The 27,427-nt window shown below is 34.1% G+C and overlaps 1 protein-coding gene, 1 non-coding gene and 1 pseudogene across 7 annotated transcripts in view; all 3 read right to left on the bottom strand.

The window, feature by feature from the left end:
• NSD2 (nuclear receptor binding SET domain protein 2) overlaps positions 1 to 27,427 on the bottom strand; it is a 117,835-nt gene that overhangs the window by 9,802 nt on the left and 80,606 nt on the right. For all 6 annotated transcript variants that reach the window (XM_056802307.1, XM_056802310.1, XM_056802308.1 and 3 more), the window contains 12 exons: positions 27,174 to 27,305; positions 26,347 to 26,470; positions 23,963 to 24,163; positions 22,248 to 22,427; positions 21,723 to 21,879; positions 21,361 to 21,566; positions 17,977 to 18,080; positions 16,077 to 16,346; positions 14,380 to 14,496; positions 3,640 to 3,781; positions 2,381 to 2,487; positions 909 to 1,113 (listed from right to left, as the gene is read on the bottom strand). In XM_056802307.1, coding sequence (XP_056658285.1) covers positions 909 to 1,113; positions 2,381 to 2,487; positions 3,640 to 3,781; positions 14,380 to 14,496; positions 16,077 to 16,346; positions 17,977 to 18,080; positions 21,361 to 21,566; positions 21,723 to 21,879; positions 22,248 to 22,427; positions 23,963 to 24,163; positions 26,347 to 26,470; positions 27,174 to 27,305 — 1,945 coding nt within the window. The remainder of the gene's footprint in view (positions 1 to 908; positions 1,114 to 2,380; positions 2,488 to 3,639; positions 3,782 to 14,379; positions 14,497 to 16,076; positions 16,347 to 17,976; positions 18,081 to 21,360; positions 21,567 to 21,722; positions 21,880 to 22,247; positions 22,428 to 23,962; positions 24,164 to 26,346; positions 26,471 to 27,173; positions 27,306 to 27,427) is intronic.
• LOC107649217 (retinitis pigmentosa 9 protein homolog) lies at positions 3,792 to 11,856 on the bottom strand (annotated as a pseudogene).
• LOC130455284 (small Cajal body-specific RNA 23) lies at positions 3,881 to 4,006 on the bottom strand. Its single transcript, XR_008913203.1, has one exon. It is a non-coding gene; the product is annotated as a small Cajal body-specific RNA 23 (non-coding RNA).

Here is a 27,427-nt window from a genome sequence, read left to right as displayed (position 1 = left end):
AAAAAGTTAAGACAATTAATAGAAATCAAATGCCAGGAACCTAGGATGAAGGAATTCTGCCATTTTCCTTCATGATTAAACAACTAGAATTCTATATTCAGTTTTTAAAATGTTGCATAGAATGGACAAGGAAAGGAATGTGACAAGATTCAAAATTATGTCACATGTATGTTGGATGAAAGGAGTTAAGATGTCTAATAACTTAAAGCAGATTTCATCAAGAGGTGAGATGGACAAAGGACAAAAGATGTTCCTTTATCTAAAGGAACTTCATGTAGAAAAAAAGGATTATTGTTATTTTGTGGGAACTGAGAAAGCAGAGCCAGGACTGACAAGAATAAATCACTAGCCTTCAGCCCAATATAAAGAGTAACTTGCCATATTAGCAGGCAGAAATCTCCAAAAAAAAAAAATAGTTTGACTTGGGGACTAGTATGTTCATCATTGTTTGAGTCTTTAAGCAGAGAATTCTAAATAACCATCTAGTTGGAAGATTACAGCTGAATTAGATTATCTAGGACACTCCTTCAACTCTTGAGATTCCATAATTGCAAAACATCACTGCTTGACTGTGCAGACTCTTTAAAACAAAGTGGAAATATCAAAACTACTCAAAGTGCTACAAAAAGAAAAGATGGAAAAAAATCAGATATTTAAAATATTATTGTAACTAAACAAAAAAAATGTTTAACCGGTTAAAAACAATGACTTAAGAGTCAAGGAGTATCTGTAAGTCAAAGTCCTTTACATCATCATTATCTGTGAATAATGATGTATTTGCAATCTGTTGAAATTAAGATCAAAGTTAATCAGTAAAAGTAACACTCTCTGAAAGCACACAAAATTGTTATTTAAAAAACAATCTAAAAAGACAACTTGTGTGAAAATCCAATTATAATTTAACTTACCAAAAGGACGTTTAACCAAATCTAGACAAGACAGATGATAAGCTTTAGTACAACATTTCCGATCACATAGTACCAGCTGACCTCCGTCACCGCAACGGAAACAATCATCTTCAGATTCTTTCTTTCCTTCACCTTTTGTTCTACGTCTCCTAGTTTTTTTCTTGGTCTTTTTGCCCTTTTCCTCTGAAGAAAGAGCAGCTGAGTTCTAGGGTAAACAAGAAATTGTGTTTACTTGAAGAAAAACTGGGGAAAAAAAAAACACCACTCTAGTAGGTTAGAGGAAATGTTGATAATTTAAGAGATTCAAAATCACAAGGAATTTCAGAAATTTTTCTTTTTTGACATGAAAGAAACTAGGATAAATCTATATGGAAGGAAAATTTTAAAATGTCTGCTACTAAATCAACTTGAAAAATAAAGAATCTTAGATAAAATATGTTCATCATAGGCTGTTTATCTTAATATTAACAAACAAGATGAACAATTAAACTGAAAAACAGCATATATAAGAATAAATGACATACCTCTCTTGCCACAAAAGTATTATCAGATAATATAGAAAATGGTGAAGGATTTTTTTCTCATATTGAGGATAATTTAATAACAAAAAATTCACATTTCATGGTTCAAAAAGTGTTTCCTTCTCAATCACATAAAGGAAATGGAGGAACAGAAAGTTGATATGATTTGACCTTAGTCAGACTAGACTCAAAAGCCATGTCTCCCTAGTGAATCACTGAAAGGTCACATATAAACTTAATTTACATTAGTACTTTCCTTCTCCATTATCAATTCCACTCCCCTTTTCACAAGACACGCACATACACAAAAAAATGTTATACTACCTTCTAAAATTAAAAACAAGGAACATAATTTAAAGACATCAGCTCTGGGCTACCACATTAGTAATTTGAGCAACATTACACTGAATACCAAGTGACACTGTATAAAGGGCAGACTGAGCTCAAAGGTTCCTTACTCTTGCCTTTTAGATGATCATGAAGAGTAGCTGGGCAAAATGGTTTTTTATAACTTGCCAAAACCAACAATAATGTATATTCTTCAGCAAGGAAGTAAAGGACATTGTTAATGATCTTTACTTAAGCAACAAGAAATATTACAAGTCTAAAAATCTGTAGGAAAAAAATTAGGTATCTTTCATTGCTTTGTTCTACACACTTTTGCCTCCATTTCCAAATTTGTCAAATACCGAAATACCATGTAAATTATAAAATGAGAAGACTATCAGTTTTTAAGAGTTCTCTTTAGAATTAACCTAAGATCAGCTCTTTAAATGCCACCATTTATTGAGGCCTATTCCTTTACAGAAAATAAAACTCATTTTAATCTGTGCCACATACATGTACATCCCAGTATGCATTAAAGCAGATTTGTCTTGACCCACAACTTGCTATGCAATTTAATTGCACTTATGGTTAAAAAAAAAAAGTTTACTTAAATTATGGCTATACCTTTGGTCTATCACCAAGGAATCCACTACAGTTAGAGGCACCACATCGACAGACAGTTTTTTCATTGCCCAGACAATCAAGGTTGTAATTAAAAGTCAGCTCTGTCCCTGGGAAAAGAAACTCATTAGCATAAAAATGTTTATCTTCTTTAAACAGTAGGAAATGTTCTGTATTAAAACCACATATTAAATTCTATATTTTATATGTGCACATTTAAATAAACTTAATATCATGAATCTCCAAATTTGTTAACTTAAATTATTAAAAAGATTAAGAAAAATAAAATCCTTCACAATAAAGTAACTTAAATGCTAAAACAAAACTGAGGAAATGTTGGGAAATACACTATTCCTATTTTTCTTAATCTTATTTGTAGAAAGTACACAGTCTCATATAAGGAAGGAAAGAGGACAGCAATTTACTATATGTTGAAATTCCTCTGCCTGGTGTTCAGTATCAGCCACACTTAGGCACATTCCACCTTTCAAGGTTTTATTAGCTTACCACACAATCTGTACTCTTCGCATGTCTAGTCATACCCTGTATATTGGCTCATGCTGTCTCCCTAAGCTTTTAAAAATCACAAATCAAATGCCATATCATCCATGAAATCTTTGATTTCTCCTATTAGTAAATGATCTTGGCCGACTCTCTCATATTGGACAAATAAAATTGTTTTTCAACATAACATTGAATGTTTTATCTCTCCTCTAAAACTGAGCTCCAGAACTTCAGGAACTGAACTAAACTGTGTAAATAATAATAACAATAGCAGCTAACATTTAGATAGTGCCTTAAGGTTTACAGAGTGTTTAACATGTTTAAGCATGTGTTTAACTCACAACTTTGGAGGGTAGATTACTATTATTATCTCCATTTTATAGATGAGGAAACTAGAGTTGACAGAGGTTGAGGAATTGCCTACGGATAGCAAGTACTTTAAAAATGGTAAATTGGAGGCAGCTAGGTAACTCAGTAGACTGGGAGACAGGCCTAGAGATGGGAGGTCCTGGGTTCAAATCTGGCCTCAAGACACTTCCTTAACTGTGTGACCCTGAACAAGTCACTTAACTCTCATTGCCTAGCCCTTACAGTTCTTCTGCTTTGGAATCAATATGTAGTATTGATTACAAGATGGAAGGTAAGGATTTTATAAACATGAAAAAATAACAATAAAAATGGCAAATTGTTGGACTTGAATTTCCTTGGGTCTCTTCTCAAATGTGGGTAATAAGGTATTTCACTGAAACCCGGCATACCTGCAGGAATATCACACACAGCAAACAATCCGACACGTGTGTCTCCATTGACTGTCCATTTCAGAGTCTCACAATTTGGCTGGCAGCTGTGGTTCATGAAACGAGAATAGTTTCCTTTGGGACCAGCATCAATTATCCGATCCTAAAAGTTAGAATACCAATTTTAAGACATATGTTAGGTAAAATTTTGAAAAGCTCTCTTTTTTCTAAAGGAAAATGAAAACTGCAGGCAAATTCTACTTGTTGTATTGAAAACTGTGGTGTATCATATGAGCTGGTATATGACACCCCCAATTCAATACTAATTAATCTAGCTCACTTATTAACTGTCACAACCACATGGAAGGGACAAAGTTTTAGTGAGCACTACTTAAACAAACAGAACTAAGGCATTTTAAAAACACAATCATTATTGACTTTGCTTAATAAGTCCCATTATCATTAGCCCACCCAAGACTTATCTGTGTGTTTATAGTTAAGATCATTGATTTATAATAAGTCAGTAGGAAATTATGAGTAAGAATAAGAGAAGTTACACCACCAAATTAAAAAGTCAATCTAACCCACTTCAAACAAAGTACTGATGCCAAAACCATAATTTAAGTTACCTGCTTTATTTTTTTGTGGCATTAAGAACTCTTTCCCTAGCCATACTAAGAAAGGTAGATCTCTTCTCATTTCTTTTTGTGGTATGACTTTTAATATATTCACATCACATGCCTATTTTTAGCTTTGAGTAAAATTGTTAGTGTCAAGCTAATTTCTATCAAGCCAATTTCCAGTTTACCAACAGTTGTGGAATAGCTTCTCTGGGTAAATGTCCTACAGTTTATTGAACCAATTCTATCTAGTCTATTCAGAACTAAACTGATTTGATTACTGAATGTAGTATAATTTGACATCTAATAATGCTATTTCCATTTAGTTCCTACTTCATTAGTTCCCTTAAGATTCTAGATATTTTGCTTCTCCAGATTAATTTTGCTTAGTTAAATACATCATATTTTGGTAACTTTACTGACATAATACTAGACTTGTAAACAAATTAGGTAGTATTACCATTTTTAGTATTGGCATGGTTCAGTCACAATCATTAAATCATTCCTCTAGTTAAGCTATTCCTTATATCTATACAAGACTTAACCACTCTTGGCAATTAACTCCCAGACATTTTATGTATATTGTAGTTATTTGGAAATAGGACATTCCTTATGTTCTTCTGAATTTTAATCATTATTTGACAGAAACTTAAAAATTAAAAAATAGAAATTATTTCTTGGGGTTTATTTTGTATCTTGCTCTGTTATTGAGAATTAGAGTCTCAGCTTCTTTCTTGATTATCTAGGATTTTTCTTTCTTTACTTTTAAACCCTTACCTTCTGTCTTAGGATCAATACTGTGTATTGGTTCCAAGGCAGCAAAGCAGTAAGGGGGTTAAGTGACTTGCCCAAGGTCACACAGCTAGGAAGGGTCTGAGGCCAGATTTGTATCTAGGACTTCTAATCTCAAGGCCTGGCTCTCAATCCACTAAGCCACCTAGCCGTGGCTCTCTAGGATTTTCTAAATAAACTGTCATGTTTTCAGGAAATAGTTTACACTTTACTCTGTCTTTTCCTCATTTTGTTGTTACTGCTAGCATTTCTAGAATTATGTTATTCTTACTTTATTTCTGTATTTATTAGAAAATCTTCCAGTATTTCATCATTGCATATGTAATTATGAGGTTTCAACTTTCTGGTTGTCTCACATTTTATCCCCCTACCAGCCCTATCACCTGCCCCCAGAATATAGTCACAATGGCCTCCTAGTTGTTCCTCAAACAAGATACTCTATCTCCAGGCCCAAAATATTATCACTGGCTGTTTCCTGTTCCTAAAATATTCCTTCTTTATCTCTCAACTTCTGGTTTTCCTGAAATTCCAGCTAAAATCCCACTAAGATAAGGAAGCCTTTCTTAGTTGCTTTTTCATTCCACTACGTTCCCTCTGTTATAGACTATATGCATGCAATTGTCTTCTCCATTTAATTGAGTTCTTTGACTTTCCTTCCCTAGTGTGTGGCACACAGTAGGCACTTAATGTATATTGACTTAATTTCTAAAAACCGTTCCTGATCTCCTATGTATCTTCCCTTTACGGATCATCTCTGATTTTTCCTGTATACATAGTTGTTGGAAAGTTGTCTCCTCCATTTGACTATGAGCCCCTTGAGAGCACACTTTATTTTTGCCGTTATTCTCTCGCACACAGTAGGCACTTACTAAAGACTTACTACTTTTTGACTGATACAATTAACTGGCTAGCAAGTACGTGTCAAAGGGCAACTAGGTGGCACAGTTGATATCTGGACCTGGAATGAGGAAGATCTGACTTAGTTCCAATCTAGACTCAGTTAGTAGTGTGACCCCTAAGAAAATCACTTAACCCTGTTTGCCTCCATTTCTAATCTATAAAATGAGGTGAAGAAGGAAATGACCAACCATTCCAATATCACTCCAAGAAAACCTCAAATGGGTCACAATGTGTCAGACACAACTGAAATGATTGAATGAAAAAGCAAGCAACAATCATTTTATTAAATCCACACCATGTACCAGGAGGCACTGTGTGCTGAGTCTATAAAACCATTGTTAATTTTTCCTAATCTAAACCATCCTAATTATAAATTTAAAAAAAAATTAAATTCTATTTGCATGGACAATATCTAAATGTTTAAAATCAGTATTATTTAATAATATTGGGCTACATGCTCCTTCTTTTTGGTGTTTTTTTTCCCCTTTATCCCTCTCTAGTTAATGTAGTAAAACTGCCTTTTTTATAAAAGGAGTTGTTTTTTCCTTTTGATTTCTAAGAAAAATTTGTTTGATAGAGAGACTATTTTTTAAAATCATTACCTTCTGCCATAGAATCAATACTATGTATAGGCTCCAAGGCAGAAGAGTGGTAAGTAGGCAATGAGGATCAAGTGACTTGCCCAGGGTCACATAGCTAGGAAGTGTCCTGGGGTCAGATTTGAACCTAGGACCTCCCATCTCTAGGCCTGGCTCTCAATCCACTGAGATACCCAGCTGCCCCCTAGAAAATACATATTTTTTAAAGTTTGGTAAAATTCTTCTGAAAATCCATTCTCCCTAAGTTCCTTTGAAACTAGTTCAATTTCCTTGAAGTTGAATTAAGCTCCTTATTTGGTATTCTGTAATTTAGGTACAGTATATATATTTTTGGAGAGAATCCTTTAATTTTCTTAAAATTCTCAGATGTTCTGGCATATAATTGGTTCTAAGAGTTTAAAAACTTTCCTTTTTAGTAATAATTTCATTTTCTCCACCTTCTCTTTTAATGAAGTCAGTGTTTGCTTTTATAACTTCTATTTTCCAATGTATCTATTTTTAAAATTTCCTTTTCAGCACTTTGGGTTTTTTTGTTGATTTAAATTGTCAAATTTCAATCTATTCATTAGCTCCTCTTTTTCTACTAAATTAACGTATGTTTTCATGGATGGATTGGGGGGGGGGGGGCTTTTGCTACATTCCAGAAATTTTGATATCATTTTACCATAGACTTTCACAGTTTTCATTTATAATTTCTACATTTTGTTTTTTAACCCAGTCATTGTTCAGAATGTCTATTAAGTGTCTGATTTGGGTCATTTGCTTGTTCTCTGCATTTATTACAATTGTTATTGCATATGGTTTTTTAAGTATGTGTTTAGAATAATTTAGGACAAAGTATATATTTAGTATAAAGATAATATGTGGTGCTAAAAATGTTTCTTTTTAATGTTCTATTCAGACGATAGCCCAAGTCTTTCTCTACAAATGTTATAATAGCTTTATTTAGTTCTACATTTTCCCTTTCGTTCATTATTATTAGGTTTACCCAACAATGCTAAGCCGCAGTAAAAAGATTCCTACTACTATTATATTACTATTCATCTTCGTTCCAGTTGTTGAAATTTCCTTAATGACTTTAAATACTGTCATTTGTTACATATTCTTGTTACTGATATTAGTCCATTATAATGTCTCTTTAAGAAGAGTAGTTTAAGGACAACTAGGTGGCTTAGTAGATTGAAAATGAAGCATAGAAATGAGAGTTCCTGGTTTTGAATATGGCCTCACACACTTCCTAGCTGTGTGTGACCCTGGGCAAGTCTCTTAAAAACCACATTGTCTAGCCATAACTGCTCTTCTGCCTTGGAACTGTGATGATAGAAACCATTTCCTAAGTTTGACCTACCCCACATCCCATTTTTTACGTGCCTACGTTGTGAGATTTATGGGGCAGGGAGGATAAAAGGTGTGTGGAGAAGCGCTCTCTCTCTCTCTCTCTCTCTCTCTCTCTCTCTCTGCACTAGAGGGCTTATGAGGGTTAAGCAGCTTGGCAGCTTCAGATTTTGGCTTAGGTATTTTTCTAGATAGGTGAGATTTCTGTCCCCTTCCTTCATTTCCCTTTTTCATAAATCTCCATTTTTATTAAAATTACATTGGCAAGAGCTACTAACAGACTCCTGACTTGAGAGTTGGTATTGTAATGGCGAACACAATATTGTTTTATTAATATTACATTTAAAATTTTTATTTTCATTTATAACAGAACCAGTAATATACAATACTGATTCTAAGAGGAAGGTAAGGGTTTTAAAAAGTAATACAAATAGTTTCCTTATTTATTTCCATTAATATTGTGAGTTTTTATTTTTGCTTTTTTTCTTATCTGATTTGTCTGATTGCAAACTTCTGCTTGGTAAATTGATCCTATCTTGTGTTTCAATCCAGCTCTCTCTTAAAAGTTTTGCTGGTTTAATCTATTTCATGTTAAAAATGATGATCCTAAATGTGACTTTCTGCTTTCTGTTTTAATCAATTTTCCCTATGAAAACCAGTATTTTATTCCTGAGGTTAGTATTAGTTATACTGAAGTTAATCTATTATAGATAGGCTCTACCTCTCTCTTCTTACCTGCTACCATTTGCTTAACTATATCCTAGTTTGGAGATTTTACTTCAGTGAATTTTTATCTTTTATATATTTATCCATTTCTCTTCTTTTGTGCATACTTACTCAAATGAATTTTTTGTACTTCTAAACAATTTCTAGATTATTGTCTTTACGCATTTTTCTCCATCACCTTTTTTTACTTCTAGGCCTCAACCGTAGAAATATTTGTGGGGGAAGATGAAAATAGAACAACACTGGCTCAAAAATGAAAAATTAAAACCCAACACTGCCTTCTGTTAATGGTATATATTAAGATCCAGGGTTGATTTTAATTTGTTTCTAATATTTCCACTAAATTCATGCTCAAGTACCTAATTAGTGTGTGGAGGTGACCTCGAGCTCCTAAAAACTATGCCAGCTAAATGTGTAAGCTCTGGCAGTAATCTTAACAAGCAAGGAAGACTTTGAAATTATACTTTATAACTCTGTTCTCTGACTGAAGGCCAATCATCTAAGGATAAGTTTGGAAACAACAGTATGGCAACAGGGTAAAGAATTTTTCACATAGAGAACCCCCTCAAAGACTACCTAAATAATATATGGGCTATGATATAGGTAATTGGAAAAACTATCTACATCAACTAAACAACTTATCTTTTAATTATTTCTTTCCACTCTCCTTTCTTTAGTAGTCATATCCTATGTTATATTGATATGTTATTTAATAATACAAACTTGAGATGTGGCATAGTCACTTGCTAATATTGAGTCTAGTCACTTCCTAATATTGAGTTTCTTCACTTAGACTCTACTGTTTTAGAGTGTATAGATCCTGTCTTACCTTTCTTGTTACAGTCCATCCTGTCACTGACTCTAATATGCACCCCAATACATATTAGACTGCTAGGATTTGTTGATGGTTGGTCTCAGCAATATTGATGCTGGGCTTCCCAGAGACCAAAGATTCACTTAACACATGAAAATTCATAGTATGATATAAATTATCGTTAGGAACTTGAGACAGGACAATTTCCTTTGAGACCCATTGTGGAATAATACAGTGAAGTCCTGTGAAGTCGAATGGTCAGTCAACAAGCATGTATTAATTGATTATTATGTACTTGGTACTGAACTAAGGTCCATTACCAACATGGAGCTCCCATTCTAAAGGGGAAGACAACATGCAAACCAGTATCTCAAGGGTAAGGAACTCTCTAAAGTTAGGTATTTATACCTTGGTTTATTTTTCTCTAAAAACAGCCCATGTTCAGACAGAGACCTCTTAACCACCAACTGCTTTAAATATGCAAGCTATGGATTTTCTTTAAGGGAAGTATGTCTATATGAACATTCGAATATAAAAAAATCCTTAATGGAACCATGAATCTACTTTATAATATTTGATACATGTGTATATATCTATATCTATATCTAGTCTACATGCAACTTTCAAAATGGTTGTGCTTGTCTGCTTGCCTGTTCTTTTTGAAAAATATTTTAGTGGCCCTCTTTTTTAGCATCATTTTTGCTAATCTCTCCCCTACCCAAGATTTAAAATAAAATAAAAAAAGAAACCTTATAACACATAAGTATAGTCAAACAACATGAATCCAAAGTGGTCAGAAATGCCTAGCCTATTTCTTGTTGCACCTCATATCCATCACTTTTCTGCTTCACCATTACTGGCCATCTGCAGGCATATTTGAGGAATGCACTGATAGCTTTCAAAGTTACTTTTTATTACAGTGTTGCCATCCTTGTATAAATTGTTCTCCTAGTTCTCACTTTCTGTAAATTTATACTACCTAGGATTCTCTTAAATAATCTATTTTGTCATTTTTTTATGGAATAATATTCCATTGCATCTATATACCACATTTATTCAGTCACTCACCAACTGTCTAAAGCAAGCCAAGGCATCTCCTTAGATTCAGATCGTTTACTTTTCTTTTTATTCTTACTTACTCCTCTTTTTTAGGATAAAGAAATTAGTTTTATGTATTCCTATCCTATTTTTATCCTTTTTTAAGTGCCTCATTTTCTCCTCCCCATTTCTGCTTATTTTCCTGTAGCACTGAGGTAGTTCTACACCAAATTTTGTGTGTTCAACCCTCCTTTGCCAATTTTAAATAAGTTTTTCTCTTTTTTTAAGTCACAAATAATGGAGTTTTATTATTCATCACCCAACTACTGAAGATCTCAACTTCTCAAGTCATCCTATTATCCCATTAACCCACTGATCTTCTAGGGGAATCTCTCTTGGAAACATCTAGAATACTTTCATACCTTATGCTTGAGTTTTGTTTTGTTTTTTTCAAAATTAATTACAAACTACAATACACAAGAAGGAAAAGGATGAGAATCCAGCAGTGTGGCATATAAGAAAATCAACATCACAGTGAATTCATCACTGTTAACAGTGAGGGAAAAATGCCATGAGGGGATGCTAATTATGCAAGTTTTGGGGTTCCTTTTTCTCTGTCAACTGAGGCCTTTTGTGGCTACTCCTTTACTTCTGACATTCGGCTGTGATTCTGGAATGACAAGGTGAATTCAAAGGAAATGACTTTTTAATCAGAGTTTGAACTCTCATTTGATTTAGATTTGTGCTTTTTTTTCTTTTTCTTCTCCTTTTTCCTTTTCTTGTGTTTCTCTTTTTTCTTCTTTCTCTTATGCTTCTCCTTACATTCTAAGGAACTGGAACTAGTGCCATCTTCATCTGAGGTAGAATCTTCTAGTAGCTTCTTTTAACTGCCAAATCCTCACATCTTTTTCATGCCACTTATTCTCTCTTATGATGTCATACATGGGATGTTCGTGTGCTACTCTGAATTGTTCTAATCTCTGATTGCCTTTGATAAAGAATAGGCATTCTTTGTCACCTGTTCTGCGTCCATACCTTTTACAGTGCCAGCATTGAAAAACTTTGACTTCTTTCCCCAGGAGCATCCAGAGTCTTTTAGTCGGAGCATGAGCCAGAAATTCTCTGGCATATTCATCGCCTGGTACATCTGGGATACAGTCCTCTGGCTTTGTCTCATCTTCCTTAATAAGGCCAGGAGGAGGTTTTTCATAAAAGGACTCGAGGTGCTGCAGCTGCTACCGCTGCTGCATGTCCCGCCGCCGCCACTTCTGCTCCTGGCATCGCTGCTGCTCTAGCTAGGTGGCCTCCCAGACCCACTTGGGGCTGCCCCGGCACTCCCAGCTTGCAGCTGCATCGGGGCTTGCGCAGTCTGGCCCAGGGAGTGGAGCGGAGGCATGGCCAAGCCCGGGTCCATGGCTCCCTGCCACCACCACTCTCAGATAAGTTTTTCTAATGCCTATTTTTCCCACCTCTTCTTCCATATGTGTATACCCTTCTCATGAGGAATAGTGATCACCCCAATCAAGAGAAATAGCATCTCACTTCACCTTCGTCCTCCTTTCTAGATTAGTGTATTCTTTTTTGCTTTTATTCTTAGAACCCTCAGAACAGAACCAATATCCCACCACCCTCCCCCTTTTCACCCAAGGACCACTGTTTTTTCTCATTTAATGTCTTTAATATTATTTAAAGGATAGGTGTTTCTTTTCTCCCAATTAGCATATTAGCTGTGTATCATCAGGAAGATCTAGATGCTCAAATAGGCCTACCGTATTAAGTTTCTCAAGACTCTTGCATTTTTATTTTAAAGGTGTATAGAGTGAGCTTCATCCCCTTCCCCACCTGGATTGCCGACCCAGTTCATCCCATTTTTGACATGCCAGCACTGTGTCCATGAACATAAATAAAAGGGTGTGGGTGAAGCCCATTGGGCAGGCAGGTGAGAGGGATGGTGGATCCCTCAGAATGAATTTACACATGGTCAGACTTAGAGTAAGAGTCTTTAAATCTACGCTTATCTACCTTTTCTAATTCAAGTGATTATTAATAAACTTTATGGAAAAGAAGAACTTGAAGATATTAATTTTAATCTAACAAAGGACGACTCAGCTCCAGTGTATTGATCAGAAATACTTTCAAGTTCTCTTCTGATTCATCAAGGAACCGACTATTTTTTCCACCGTACCTCCACCCCTGCACACACACTACAAAAATCTTAACTCTGATGGGTAAATTGTTCTTGGTTGCAAAACTATCTTTTGCTTTTTAGAGTATCACATTTTCAACATTTCTTCTACTTTAATGGTAGAAGCTAACACTTTCTTGGGTGATCCTAGTTATTGAAAGGCTTCTTTCTAGACATTTATGGTACTTTTTCTTTGTTGTGAGAGCTTTGGGCTGTGGCTACAACATTCCTGGGCTGGTTCCTTTTGAAGTTTCTTTCTGGAGGTGATTGGTAGATTCTCCCTATCTTCACTTTACCTTCCAGTTCTGGATAATTTTCATATATGATTGCTTGAATTATAGCGTTCAGGATTTTTTTTAAATTATGGTTTGCAGTCTGACAGATTCCTAAAGTATCTTTTGATTCAATTGTTCCTGACATCAGATATCTAAAGTTTTCTTCTATTTTTCAATCTTCTAATTTTGTTTATGCTATTTTGCTGTCTCATTGAATAATTATTTATTTGGTCTAGCCGAGTTTTTAGGGAGTCCATTTCTTGGGCAAGGTTCATTATTTTCTTTTCCAAGCTATTTACTTTCTTAATTCTTGCTTTGATTATTAATTCATTTCTTCTAAGTGTTCACACAGTCCTTGTAGAAAACCCATTGTTTTCTTATCAGCATGCCTAGAAGTTGTTACAGTTGCCACTTCTTTTTGGAAGATCTCTAGGTCTGCAACAATTTGTTGTACTGGCTGGTTGCATTCTTTAGGTAACTCATTTTGTCAGTATTAAGGTCTCAAATTGCAACTTTGTGCAAGGCTCAGGCACTGCTCCCCTGCAGGTCTTTTAGGTTGGATGCTTCACCTTGCTTAGTCACCTGGTTTCCTGTGCTGATCTCTGCCTCCTGGGGGTAGCCCCCTTGGAAAATAGGATTGTCAGGGCCCACTCTGGCATCTGAGGCTAGCATACTATGTTCCTCAACGCCATGGACTGTGGGTGTCCTGGTGTGAACACAGGCAAGTCACTGGCTACTTCTTCTATTGATGTTTCCAAAGCTTTGCAAATTACATATCTCTTCCCTTCTTCTTACACCTGCATTACTAACCTATCTCAATCTCTTAATCATTAAAGAGGGTATTAGCCTTCTTGAAAGAATGTAAGCTCTTCCTATTAGGGACAGTTTCATTTTGTCTCTCTATAGCACTTTTGGACATAGTATATGCTTAACAATTATTTGTTGGGTTGAATGGGAGGTGATGAAGTAATCTGGTTCAAAAGAGAAGAATTTTTAATAATTGCTTAATGCTGCTTGGATTATTTAAGTCTCTTATTTATGCTACTGAATTGTACTAGTCACTTTAGAATAAAAAAAATTAAAGAAATATATTAATAGGACTGAGGGATAGCTATGTGGCTCAGAGGATAGAGAGCCAGACCTCAGATTCTTCCTAGCTAGGTCACCCTGGGCAAGTCACTAAACTCCCATTACCAAGCCCTTACCACTCTTCTGCCTTGGAACAAATACTTAGTATTGATTTGAAGATGGAATGTAAGAATTTAAAAAAAAGAAAAGAATGAATTGGAACTCAGATCCTGATTCCAGGTTGAGAGCTCTGTCCATTATGCCACCTAGTTACCTTAAGATTAAAAGACCCTTTATCCATAAAGAAGGTAAAAAAGGAATAGAGGCTACAGTTTTATAAGAGAAAAGTATTGTTTACAGTGGCTTAATCAGTTTTAAAAAAATTATTATTATGGTACACAGCATTTACCTTATCAATAGTAAGCATATAGAAATGTGTGATGTCATTTTCATGTGCATACTTGATTCTTGCCATACATTCTTCTTCATCAATTAATTCACCAACATACTCATTCACAAACTCTCCCTGTAGGTTAGAAGAATGTAGCTATAATAAATAATATACCACACACAGTTCAAAGAGAATATTTTATATCCTACATCAGCATCAATTAGGACAGGAACAGGATCTCCTCTAAATATTAAAGAACTGATCAAAAGGTACGCTGTGAGCCAACTCTCCTTAAATGGGTCACAGAAGGCCAAGGGCTTAGGAGACATATGATTTCAATGATCTTTCTCTACATGATACTTGATTAAAGCATAACCATTGCCATGTCCCAGATCAAATGCTTAAGTATTTCTTATACTACCAGACAAGTACAGAAATTGCTTGATCCTAAGAATGAAGAGCTGAAATGGGGATGGATTGCAAAGCATGTATTTTAAGTTTCATCAATTGCCATTTTGACTTTAAAGGCTACCTTTCTAACCCAAGCCACTTCTCTAAACTGTTGTCACCTTTGTAAGATAGCTTTCTCAAAGTTCTGTTCTGTAAAATAGGATAACAATAGAAAGTTACCAGAGACTGCTGAGTCACAAAAAACTTCATGCAATCTGCCTTTCCACTCGCTCTCTTCCAGATCAAATAACTTCACTAAATTTTAGGAAATTTGAGAGACTCCAGGAGAGTCCACAGCAATCTTTCTAGGGATCATTTCTGATAAAATCAATAACACTAGACATGCAACTTTATTGGTATAAAGAACACTCCCTCATCAATGCAAATTGCAGTTGTTTAGATAGTCTCAGAGAATTAATGGGGCATTGAGAAGTGACTTGATGAGGGACAAAAGCAGGAATTGAATGCTGGTCCTTCTGTGAACATAACGTATCATCACAACCATTCAGGATATTCATTGATATTGCCATTGCTATCCCTAAACATTCAGAAGCAGATTAGATATTAAGAAAACTGGAAAAGAATGATTTTTAAAAACCTTATTTAGAATTATTTTTTAAATATATGACCACTATATCTCCTTTGGGGAAATGTTTTTTTTTTAAATACAGTCTGTCAAATAATGCAGAAAAATGGTCCAAATGAAATCGAAGAAAAGAATTTTACTACACACGTTCAATTAATTACCATTACAAAAACAAGATTGCTATTTAATCTATCCTTAAGTTCAGACTGGATATTCATTTACTACTTGTTGAACTAAAGATCAATTCCCTCATTTATACTAGAAGCCTTTTTCAGAATCTGGGATCACAGCAGCAAAGACAAATAGGCCATTTAAAAAAACATTCATAGACACATTCTTGAAGTGGTAAAATAAAGAAGAATTTAAAATTATTATATGAATCCTAATACTGGGGTTGTATAGAAATAAAGTAGCAATCTTTTCCATTCTATCCCTTTCAATAGCACAATTCTTCATAACCACTGACTTCTTCAAAAGGGCAGAGCTGTCTTTTTGAGTAAGATTTCCTTTCCCATAACATCAAACAATACCACTTTTGCTTCAGAACAGAAACTTTAAAGGTAAGTAGTTTAATATTATTTCAAGAAGTTAACCAATTTTAAATAAAGCGATCTTTTTAAATAAAGTTTTGAAAGACTATTCTTTTCTGATTCCCTTATACATAAAAAAAATTACAAACCTTTTTAATATCCCTCTTGGCAACCAGGCCCCAGCCTTTGCCATCAGTTTTGATGATCTTTGTCTCTGGGTATTGACGTTTGGTAAAGCACTGGTTTTGGCACTGCTCTCCTGCTGGACAAACTTGAGGATGGCACTCATACATTAACATCCGATTTAAACACTCTGAGTCAAAACCACAAGGATTTTCATCTGTAGGCTTGCAGTTGCATTTTGGAATTTCAGAAACATCAGCTGTATATATCTGAACTTTTCCACAAGGCTTATTCACCTGAATGTAGAAATTAAACTACTTTAGAGGGCAGACCTGAATCCTTCATGTGCTATGAGTGAACTCTCAGATCTGTTAAGTTACACTTAAATGAGAAATCTAGCTAACCATTTATTAAAGTTAATTATTTGCTTTCTCTTCTAAGACTAAAGAACAGGATCCTGGACATCAATCATTACAGCATGACAAGTTTACAAGCAACAGAAGTAGATGAGTAATTTTTAAGTTTTTAGAAGTCAGTTAATACCACCAGTTCAGGGAAAGAAGTAGAGCAGACAAGTAGAGAAAAAACCAAAAACATGATGAAAAAAAAAAGAGTTCAATAAACAATTTTTCCAATATCTTCAAATGCATGCTCACCTTTATGATATAACAGATGGTAGCAGAAAGGATCTAAAGATATGACATCAAATAAAAGGGGAAAGAGCCTTTATGGATTCTTCTTTAATAAACATCAGAGAAGATGCTTATGGAGTATGGGTGTGTACATATACACATGCATATGTATGTGTGCATAAAATTCCACACATGTATCTTTGTGCATATTTACTTATTTTAAAAGGATCATAGATACTACAAAATAAAAACTGTATCAGTAGTATAGAAAAGTGACAGGGAGACAAACAATCAAAGTCTAACTCCTGTCAATGGGTCATTGAAATGGAAAATAAACAATATAATAAAGGAGCAAAGATTATTCTCTGCTCTTTCAGTTCTCATAGCTAGACTGTGATTATAATATCATAAGCTATTTAAGAACAGGAAGTAATATTTTATATTCATTTTTGCATCATAATTAGTGCTAAACAAAAATATTCAATTAGTTAAATTCAATTACAAAACTATCCATCTAATTGGGGGTCCCCCCCTTACATTCCATCTGAAACTCCTATGATTGAAAGAGCATAAAGGCAACACCACTTTCACCATGCCAGACACTAGGCTCAAAAACCAGGTCCACCACAATCTGACTATAATCTACCTCTTTCTATAATTTAGCTCCCATTATCATTCTCTACTGAATTATCTTCTCACTTCCCTTACAAGCATATCTTGCATTTCCCTAACACGAGCTCATGACTATTTGCTTAAAATGCTTTTTTGTTCATAATTATATTTCTTTAAATCCTACCTATCCATGGCAAGTACAACAAGAAAACCCATTGCATTCTATGCAATAACTATCTTACAAGGGATATTCTTGTAATATAATTAAAATGATACAATTTTATTTTTATGTGAATGATCTTTAAATGAATTTCTAAAAGAAAATTATTACTTCTGCTATTCACATTGCACTCTTTGCATACTACTTGGTATTGAAGTTAATTTACATTTTATTTCATTTGACTTTCAAGTCCTTAAAGTTAAAACCAGCATTTAAACGTCTATGAATATCTCCAAAGAGCTTAGTCCAGTATCTTCCAATACATATCCATATTTACTGACGATGATAACACCATATTAAATGTGTTCTTTCCCATTTCATGAAATGCCTATTCTTGAGTTCATATCTATTTTTACATGTACTTAACAATTTAAGTTGCAATAATACCTAATTTACCACATTTATGAATGTTGAGTTCAAAAGCTCTAATGATTTCTTCAAAGACATATGTAAAAGTCTCACCTTAATGTGTTTGTAAGGTGGAGGCTTACGTTCATTTTCCTGGGTTTCCCTAGCTTCCCGCTGAAGCTTTATTTCTCGAAAACGAGCTTCAGCTTCATGCAGTGCTAAAAAGTCAATGAAATAACAGTAAGAAATCTAGTTAAAAAAAGGTCAACCCCCCCCCTTTTAATATTCCTTATAGCTTCACTTGTTCAACTGTCATTTTATGACTAAAATAACTGAGACTATTGGCTTATTTTACAAAATGAAAAAGGGCACAAAGAATTTATGGTTTTCATATACGTTAAAATATTTTTAGCAATCTTTTTTGTGGTGGCAAGGAAATGGAAACAAAGTAGAGTCAGGGAATGGCTTGACTTACTGCAGCATATGATGGTAATGGAATGTTTGTACTAAGAAAAGATGAAAATGATAACTACAAAGAAGCATGCTTTTTATAGAAAACTGATGCAAAATGAAGTAAGCAGAGGAAAAAAACCAACACAAAACAAAAAACAATATACACACTGACAACAATGTAAATGGGAAGAAAACTAAAACTAAAACTAAATGTTGCAAAATTATAAAGATCAAGTTTGACCCAAAAGAAGAGAGATGAGAAGACAATTCTTATTTCTTTGCAATGATAGAAAACATGGTTGTAGAAGACAGAATAAAATGTAAATTAACACTTTCAAATATTTTGCTGAGTTTTTTCTCTCCTTTCCATCTTTAAAAAAAAATAACAAAAAAAACCTTTTGTTATAAGATCTCTCTGGGATCAGGGAAGGGAACTAATCCTGGGGGAAAGGTAGGTGTTGTAAAACCAAAAAATATCAATAAAAATCTTTTTTTTTAAATTCACAATTTACTTTCAATATAGACTGTTTACCAGTTTCAAACTCTGTCTTAGTATACAAGAAATACACATAATTGGAAATATATTTTCATCTCGATTTTATTTAAATATCATTAATTTATTTAAACCTTTAAACATTTTTTGTTTCTCTTTTAATAATATTTTATTTTTCCCCTCAATAGATGAAAAAAGCAAATGTTTAACATTTGGTTTTTTTTTTTAATTTTGAGCCAAGTTCTCACTTTCCCTTTTTCGCCTTCCTCCCTCCCTGAGACAGCATGCAATCTCATACAGATTTTACATGTTTAATAGTGTAAAGCATCTTTCCATATTAGTCATTTGGTGAAAGGGAACTGGGACAAACAAAATGAAGAGTGAAGAAATAAAGTGGAATATACTATTTCTAAGTCTGCATGCAGACTCCATCAGTTCTCTTCATTAATCCTTAGGAACTTTCTTAGATCACTGTATTGCTAACAATAGCTAAGTCATTCAAATATATTTATTATATAATATTGCCCTGTGTACAACATTCTGTTTCTGTTCACTTAACTTTGCATCAGTTCATATCAGTCTTTCCTGGTTTTTCTTAAATCATCCTTAACATTCTTTATATAGCACAGTAATATTCCATCACCAACATGTACCACAATTTGTTCAGCCATTCCCTAACTGATGGATATTCCCTCAGTTTCCAATTCTTTGCCACCACAAAAGGAGCTACTATAAATATTTTTGCACAAGCAGGCCCCTTCCCCCCTTTTTTAAATCTCACTGGGTTATAGACCTAGTAGTGGATCAATGGGTATGCTCAGTTTTAAAGTCCTTTGGGCAAAGTTCCAAATTGCACTCGAGAATGGTTGGATAACTTCACAACTCCACCAGCAGTGCATTAATGTCCCAATTATGCCATATTCCCTCCAGCATTTATTATTTTCTTTTTCTGTTATATTAACCAATTTGATTGGTGTGAGGTGGTAACTTAGAGTTGTTTTAATTTGCATTTATCTATTCAAGTCATTTAGAGCATTAAAAAAACCCTTTTAAAATGAAAGTTAAAATCTCATCAATAAGAATAAACATTCACAAATATTAGAAAAGAGAACTTTTAAAACAAACAAAAATTTCAAGTCATCAAGCACTTATAAAATGCTTACTATGTACCAGACACTATTCTAAGCACTGGGGATATTAAAAAAAAAGCCAAAAGGAATCCCTGCTTTCAAAGAGACTAATAGAAGAATCAACATGAAGACAATTATGTTATATATGCAATAAGATTTATACTGAGTAATTGGAGATAAAATATGCAGAAGGAAAAGCATCAGCATTAAGGGGGATTGGGAAAAGGCTTTTTGCAGAAGGCACTTTAACTAAGATTACAAATGGAGCCAAGTCAGAGAAGCCAAGACATGTGGAGACTAGGAGAGAGAATTCTAGGCATGTAAGATAGTGAAAAAGTACTGAGTTAAGAGAGAAAGTGTCTTTGAGATACCACACATAAAATGCTGAGGCGAGTAACATGTAAGAAAGCTAGAAAAGAGAAGGGGGCCAGATTATGAAGTTTTAAAATTCAAATAAGAAGGGTTACCTTCTCCTTGATACTCTTGTTCCCTCTTCTAGGATTTTGTGATACTACTTTCCTGATTATCCTTTTACCTATATGCCTACTTTTTCTCAATCTCTTCTGCTGGATTTTCATCTAAGTTATTCACTAACCATGTGTGTCCCACAGGGCTCTGCCCTACACCCTTTTTCCTTCTTCTATACTACTTCATTTAAAAATCTCATCAGCTACCATGGACTCAATTATCATGTATGTCTTTGCTGGTAACTCAAAATTCTAATAATCCAGTCTTAACCTTTTTCTGGTCATCTCGATTGTCTGCTAGACATCTTAAACTCAATGTCCTGTAGATATTTTAAACTCAACATGTTCAAAACAGAACTCTATTATTTTCCCCTCAAAACTTCCCTATCACTATTTGGGATATCACCTTCATTCTACTATCCTCTCAGTCACCTTGTGATCTAATTGTCATACTGAACTCCTCACTATCTCTCACATCCAATTTGGTGGGGCAAAGCTTCTTTTAAGGAGGATTTCAGACCACACAAAACAAAAAGCAAAAGGCTGTGTTAGTAGCAGAAACAGCAATGTAAAACAATATGATGTCAATAGTCTCTTTTTTTCCTTTGCAATAAAATCAGACTAACATGAAGATATACTATATTGACTCCAAATTCTCTGAGTGTCCAAAAAAAAATGGATCAATAGGAACCTTAATAATCATGTATACCATGGAGTACCAAAGGACATAGCTTTGTACAAATTATTTTACTCTAGTATAAAAAAAAATAATCTCAACATAGTATTTGCAAACAATTTAGTTTTTCTTTTATTTCTTAAAATGCAATTCAACATGCTTACTCTATTTCCTTTCTCTGTATGGTTTCAAAGAAAAAAGGAAAGATAGATGATTGTCAAAGGAGTGAACATAAGACATTTTAGAAAAAACCAAACAGCATTGTTTGGAGTTCAATACCATTTTTGAAGACTTTTCCGATTCCTTTAATTCCTTGATATCTGCTTCCCCGATCTCCTTCCATATAGGGAAAGACTCGTGCCTGATGTGTCCAGTAATAATCTTTAGACCCAAAGAAAAACACGGGGAATTCTCCAATCTCATGCTTCATTTTCTGAATATTTGGAGGAACATTTTTTGGATGGCAAACTTCTGCAGGCCACCATCTAAATGACAAAAAAATAATATATTTTAAAACCTTTCATGTATACTAATAACACTTTTAAATAGGTTGTTATTTTTTTACAATTTAATCTAACTGAAACAGACTGAAAGAGAAAAAATAAACATAATCAACAGGAATTTCTACACATCAGACAGACCTGTAGTTCCCAAGTTTGACCCAAATGATGTCTTGAAAATGAAGCTTTTTTCCAGCCCTGCAGTCATTGCAATACCAACTGCCATCAGGCATCTCAATATTCAGACAGTCTGGATGGAATGCTGCTGGACATGACTCACAGCATAATAGGCTTCCCCCTATGTGAAATGGAAAATTTTGGTAAGCTTTTGTTCCTCCAAAATAGGATTTGATTTAACTTTGTTATGACATGTAACAAAATTAATTTTATATATACATATATATTATATATATATATCATATATATATATTTGACTATGAAATTCTAATTCAAAAAGACCATAACACTGTGAATGCTAATATCCTGATATATTAAATAAAAGTTTGTTATAGTTTATATACCACTACATTTTGCTCTAATTATAGTTTGAAATATTCTCTTCCACAATATCACCAACTACAAAAATGTTTGTATGTTAATTTCAGTAGAATGATATAAACTCTCCAAACAATAGATTGAATATAAATTAAACAAAAAAAGTCTTACCTTTCGAGCACACAAAGCACCAGCTCACATTCACATGAGCATGATGACTTTTTCCTTTCCGAGCAGTGAAATGATTAGTGCAAACAATGTTGTTGGAAGCAATCACTGAACACCCTGCAGCCAAACAGCCATCTCCTCCATGATAAGCAACAGGACAGCGAACACATCGCATCATTTTCCCTATTAGGTACACAAATGTTTAAATACACCAATACTTCAAGATCTACCATGTAGTCACTCCCTCTCCAAATCCAAATCACAACCATTTCATGCCTTAGAGTGTGGTCATCATATGGCTGAAATAATTAATCACCTGGTAGGTGCCAGCTTTTTAGTAATAAAACCTATCCCAATCCAGCTAGGTTGTAGGTCTATACCTAAATGTCAGAAAGCCAGGAAGTAGCTGCTGGACCTAGTGCTCGTAATCCAATATAGAAGTAGAATTTTATAAAGGCTATTTAAGTAATAACTTATTAGCTCCACTTAAAAAAAATTTATATACTCAGTCTGGGAGAGGTATGGAGAGGTGTCAGATTACATGGTAACATTTTAAACATTAAATTATTATTTATTGAAATATCACATGAACACTTCTTTAAAAAAAAAATCTTCAGATGGGGAAAAAAAATCAATGGAGGAAAGCCAGCAGTAACTTTTAGTGGAAAAATAATCAATTAAAATGTTAAAACCTGGGGGCAGCTGGGTGGCTCAGTTGATTGAGTCAGGCCTAGAAATGGGAGGTCCTAGGTTCAAATCTGACCTCAGACACTTCCCAGCTGTGTGACCCTGGGCAAGTCACTTGACCCCCATTGCCCAGCCCTTACCACTCTTCTGTCTTGGAGCCAATACACAGTATTGACTCGACGGAAGGTAAGGGTTTTAAAAAAAATGTTAAAACCACCATCAAAGAATGTCTAACAAGTTTTCTCTCATTTAAGATGAAGAGAACAAAAATCAAGGAAAAAAGAAAGTTTGAAGGGTTTTTTTTAGAGGGAGGGAGAGTTATCAACAGCACTTGTCTAGTATTGCATGTTCAACAGGTAAAAGAGAAAAAAATCTATGAAACTAGGAGAGCCCTATTATAAATTTTAAGGTTGATTTTTTTTTCAAAACTAAAAACTCACTGATATTATCTGAAGAAAAATTAATCTTACCATGGCTGTTAATAAGCGAAGGGCAGGTAGGTGACACAGTGCCAAACCTGTTATCAGGAAAACTCATATTCCTAAATTCAATCTGAATTTGGACACCTTCTAACTATGTGATCCTGGGCAAATCACTCAATCTTGTTTGCCTCAATTCCTAAATTACAAAAAATGAGCTAGAGAAGGAAATGGCAAGCCAGTCCAGTATCTTTAAGAAAGTTCCAAATGGGTTCTTATCTTGAGGATGCCTGAAATGTTTTTTCAAAGATATTTTATTTTCCCAATTACATGCAATAACAATTTTCCACAATATGGTCCAGATTGTCTTCCTCCCTCCCTTCTGTCCCTCATTCCTGGAGATGGTAAGCAATTTTTTTTCTGGGTTGTGCATGTATGATCATGCAGGGGATACTTCCATCTTGGTCACTGTTGCAAGAAAATACTCATATAAAATCAAAACCCCCAAATAAAAAGACAAATAAACTAAAGTTAAAAAAAAAAAGAACCCTTCCCTCCAATGAAGGCTTAAGAGTCAGATACAACTGAAACCACTGAATAACAACAGAATACCTTTTGATGATCTTGGATTTGAAGGATTTGTTACATGACAGCTGACACAGCTGTGGAGGGGACAACGAAATCCTCGGCTCTCAAATACAGTAAGGTGGTATTTTTTCACACATGCTTCATGGTAAAATTTTCCACACTGGGATACAACACAGCGTTTCACTTCTGTTTTTTTCTCCTTACAAACAAAACACGAATGAATCCCTAATAATGATTAAAGGGAAAGTTGGGTGTAGAGAAGTATTAATATTAAGTTAAATTAGGTTACAGTTAAGTAATTCTAAAATTTCTTGCAGTAGTTTTAGCAAAGGCTAATGATGTTCCCTTTCTAACGGGGTTACATTTTCTAGTTCTTTTGAGGGGGTAGAAGAAAAGAAGTAAAACATTTAGATAATAGTTCTATTTAGCCTTATAAATAGGTAATCATTCTTCAAAGTATCAGCCAGAATACACAGACATAGCAGGAAAAACAAAGAATGTGATGCAATTTGTTTTCTCACAGAATCATAATATATCAGAGTTGTAAGCCAATTCAGCCCAAACTTTAATAATAATCCACTCTACAATAACTCCAGTCTGTAGTCATTCAGAATTTGCTTGAAGACCTCCACTGAAGGGAAAATCAAAATTTCCTAAGGAAGCCTTTTGTACTTTTAGAGAGATCTAGTTTCATGACTCTTGGATAAAAGGGTTATGAATTATTATGTATATTGTAAAATTTGACAGAATAATAACTAAATTAGTATAAAGTCTAAAGATAGAATAATTTGGAAGAAATGCTATTTTATACCTCGTAAGAGTATGGAGTAATTAAAACTGTTAACAGTATTATAGAAAGGGGGACAGCTGTGTAACCTCACTAAGACTGAGAGCCAGGCCTAGTTGTATGACGCTGGCCAAGTCACTTAACCCCCATTGCCTAGCCCTTACCACTCTTCTGCCTGGGAACCAATACATAATATTTGATTCTAAGACAGAAGGTAAGGGTCTAAAAAACCACAAATAGTACTATGGAAAAAAGTATCATCTGATAATAAGATTCTTATATAAAAAAGCATTAGAATTTACAATTGTATAAAAATGCTTTCCTAGCTCCCTTTTAATCTTATTGTATAATTTGCTTTACCAATCCTTTTCTTTTAAATAACTGGGGTTGGGGATGGAAATGCCTGTCTCTAATTTGGGGATGTTGTGATCTCATCGGTATCCTGGTAAAGAAACATCCCCTCACTACCAATGGAGAACAGCACCAGTTCTACAACTCATTCTTTGAAAAAGTGCATAGGGCATCAAGAAGCTCTATGATCTACTAAAAATAACAACAAATAGTATATGTCTGCTACAGGACTGGATGTTCTATTATGCCAGATTGCCTCTCCAAACTCTTTCTACGTAGATAAAATAAAGCCGAGGTGAAATATACTTATCCAAAATCTCAAAACTGAACAACTAAAACTAATGTGGTTTCACCATAGTGATTTCATCAAATTTAACAGTGTTTTCAACAAAGAATTCTCAGAAATCATCAAAATGAAATACATCTCAAATCTCACCAATTTCCCTGGTAGTATTATAATTTTGTTTTATTTTAATCTGAAAATGAGTGAGTCACACTGAGATATACATTTATGGATGTTTCTGGTCATCATAATTATTTCCTTTAATGGATACATTTCCAAGTCTCCAACAATGACCCACTGATTAAAACAATGTCTACCATAATTCTAGCATAGTCAGAGTTAATATTCTTTACAATGAGTTAATTTTATTTGCACACAATTTTGACTCTAATGTCCTTCCAGGTGATAAACCTCAAGGAAACATTTTTTAGCATTCTAGTTTTCAAACTGACAATTGAATAAGTTATTCTGCAAAAAAATTCAAGATTGAAGTTAAAAGTATAATTCAATTTTAATTCAATAATCATCATCTTTTAAAACAAAACCATCTTTTAAAATGTAGCATTATTTACTGCTTAATGTTATAATTCAGGGGAAATGTAAAGAGCACATATAGCAATCACTTGATTTGCAATAATATGAAAATTCTAGAAAGCATCAGGAACAAGAGAATTTTGATAGCGAGAGGACTCAAGATTGAAAAAAAAGGAACAGGAAGCAATGGTGTCAAGGGAAATGGGTATTATTTGTTTCTATTAATATCTTAGGCACAACAATTTCAGAAACAGTTCAAACACACACATCACTATATATATACGTATATAACATATATCACATAAATTAAAAATATATGTTATGTATTCTCTATTAAGATCTTATTATCTAGAAGCTTGAAGTAAAAACAGAATACTATCACTGGAGAAATTTTGTTCATTTTTCTTTTTAAAGATAAAAACTTTTTTTTAAAAGACTGAATAAAAAACTTGCCTGAAGTACATTCACTACAAATGAATTTTCCTTCTGGTCGTCTAGAAAGCCCAAGGCAGGATAAATGAAAGGCTCCATAACACGGTCCCTCACAAAGTAGAAGATTGCCAGATTTCTCACAAAGCTTTTAAAAAGAAAGCAGAAATAATATATTTACAAAGTCCTTTTCCCCCTCTCTCCATTTTTCTATTCCTAAACCTAGTTTGCTATTCAGGGGAAAACACACATACAAAATACTATAGATCGTTAAGTATTTATAAACCAGTTTAAATTAGAAACACTGCCATTGTCTAGCTAATCTCAAATTTACCTAAAACTATATGGACTTTATTAAGAAATTTCAAGTCAGGGGGCAGCTAGGTGGCTCAGTGGATTGAGAGTTAGGCACAGAGATAGGAGGTCCTAGGTTCAAATCTGGCCTCAGACACTTCCCAGCTGTGCGACCCTGGGCAAGTCACTTAACCCCCAATGCCTCGCCCTTACCACTCTTCTGCCTTGGAATCAGTATACAGTGTTGATTCTAAGACAAAAGGTAAGGGTTTAAAATTAAAAACAACAAAAAAAATAAATTTCAAGTCAGACACAAAGAAAAATAATCATAGCAACTTTCACATCATTAATATTTTGGTTTAAAGGCACTGACACCAAATTTATAAATCAAGGATCACAACTAGTTAAGGCAACTTAATTACATATTCTACAATAGATTATATCTTGATAGTCATTCAAAATGCAAGAGGCTCACAAAAACAAAAATAATGACAGTCCAAACTCAATCAAAAGCCACTCAGCAATAACAAAATGATGAATGAAAGCGTTCAGCTTACCTGACAAACGTATTCCTTTTTAGCTGTGGTTCCTCGCTCAGACTTTTTGGAAGATATAGATATTTCAGTTTGAGTTTCATCTGCACTTTCATATGGGGACTCTGAAGGTTCATCTCCTTGACCATCTGAGATCTGAAGATGAAGTGTATGGATTATATTTCACTATAGCCATTGGAAAAAAAACGAGGGGTCATAGTCTGCTTTAAAAAAGACACTAGTTATTGTTAAGTGATTTAATATACAAACAAAACACC

This window comes from Monodelphis domestica, chromosome 6 (genome assembly GCF_027887165.1).
Source record: "Monodelphis domestica isolate mMonDom1 chromosome 6, mMonDom1.pri, whole genome shotgun sequence".
NCBI lineage: Eukaryota > Metazoa > Chordata > Mammalia > Didelphimorphia > Didelphidae > Monodelphis > Monodelphis domestica.
Note: the sequence above shows the minus strand (reverse complement) of the source record. Positions and strands in the feature narration are given on the sequence as shown.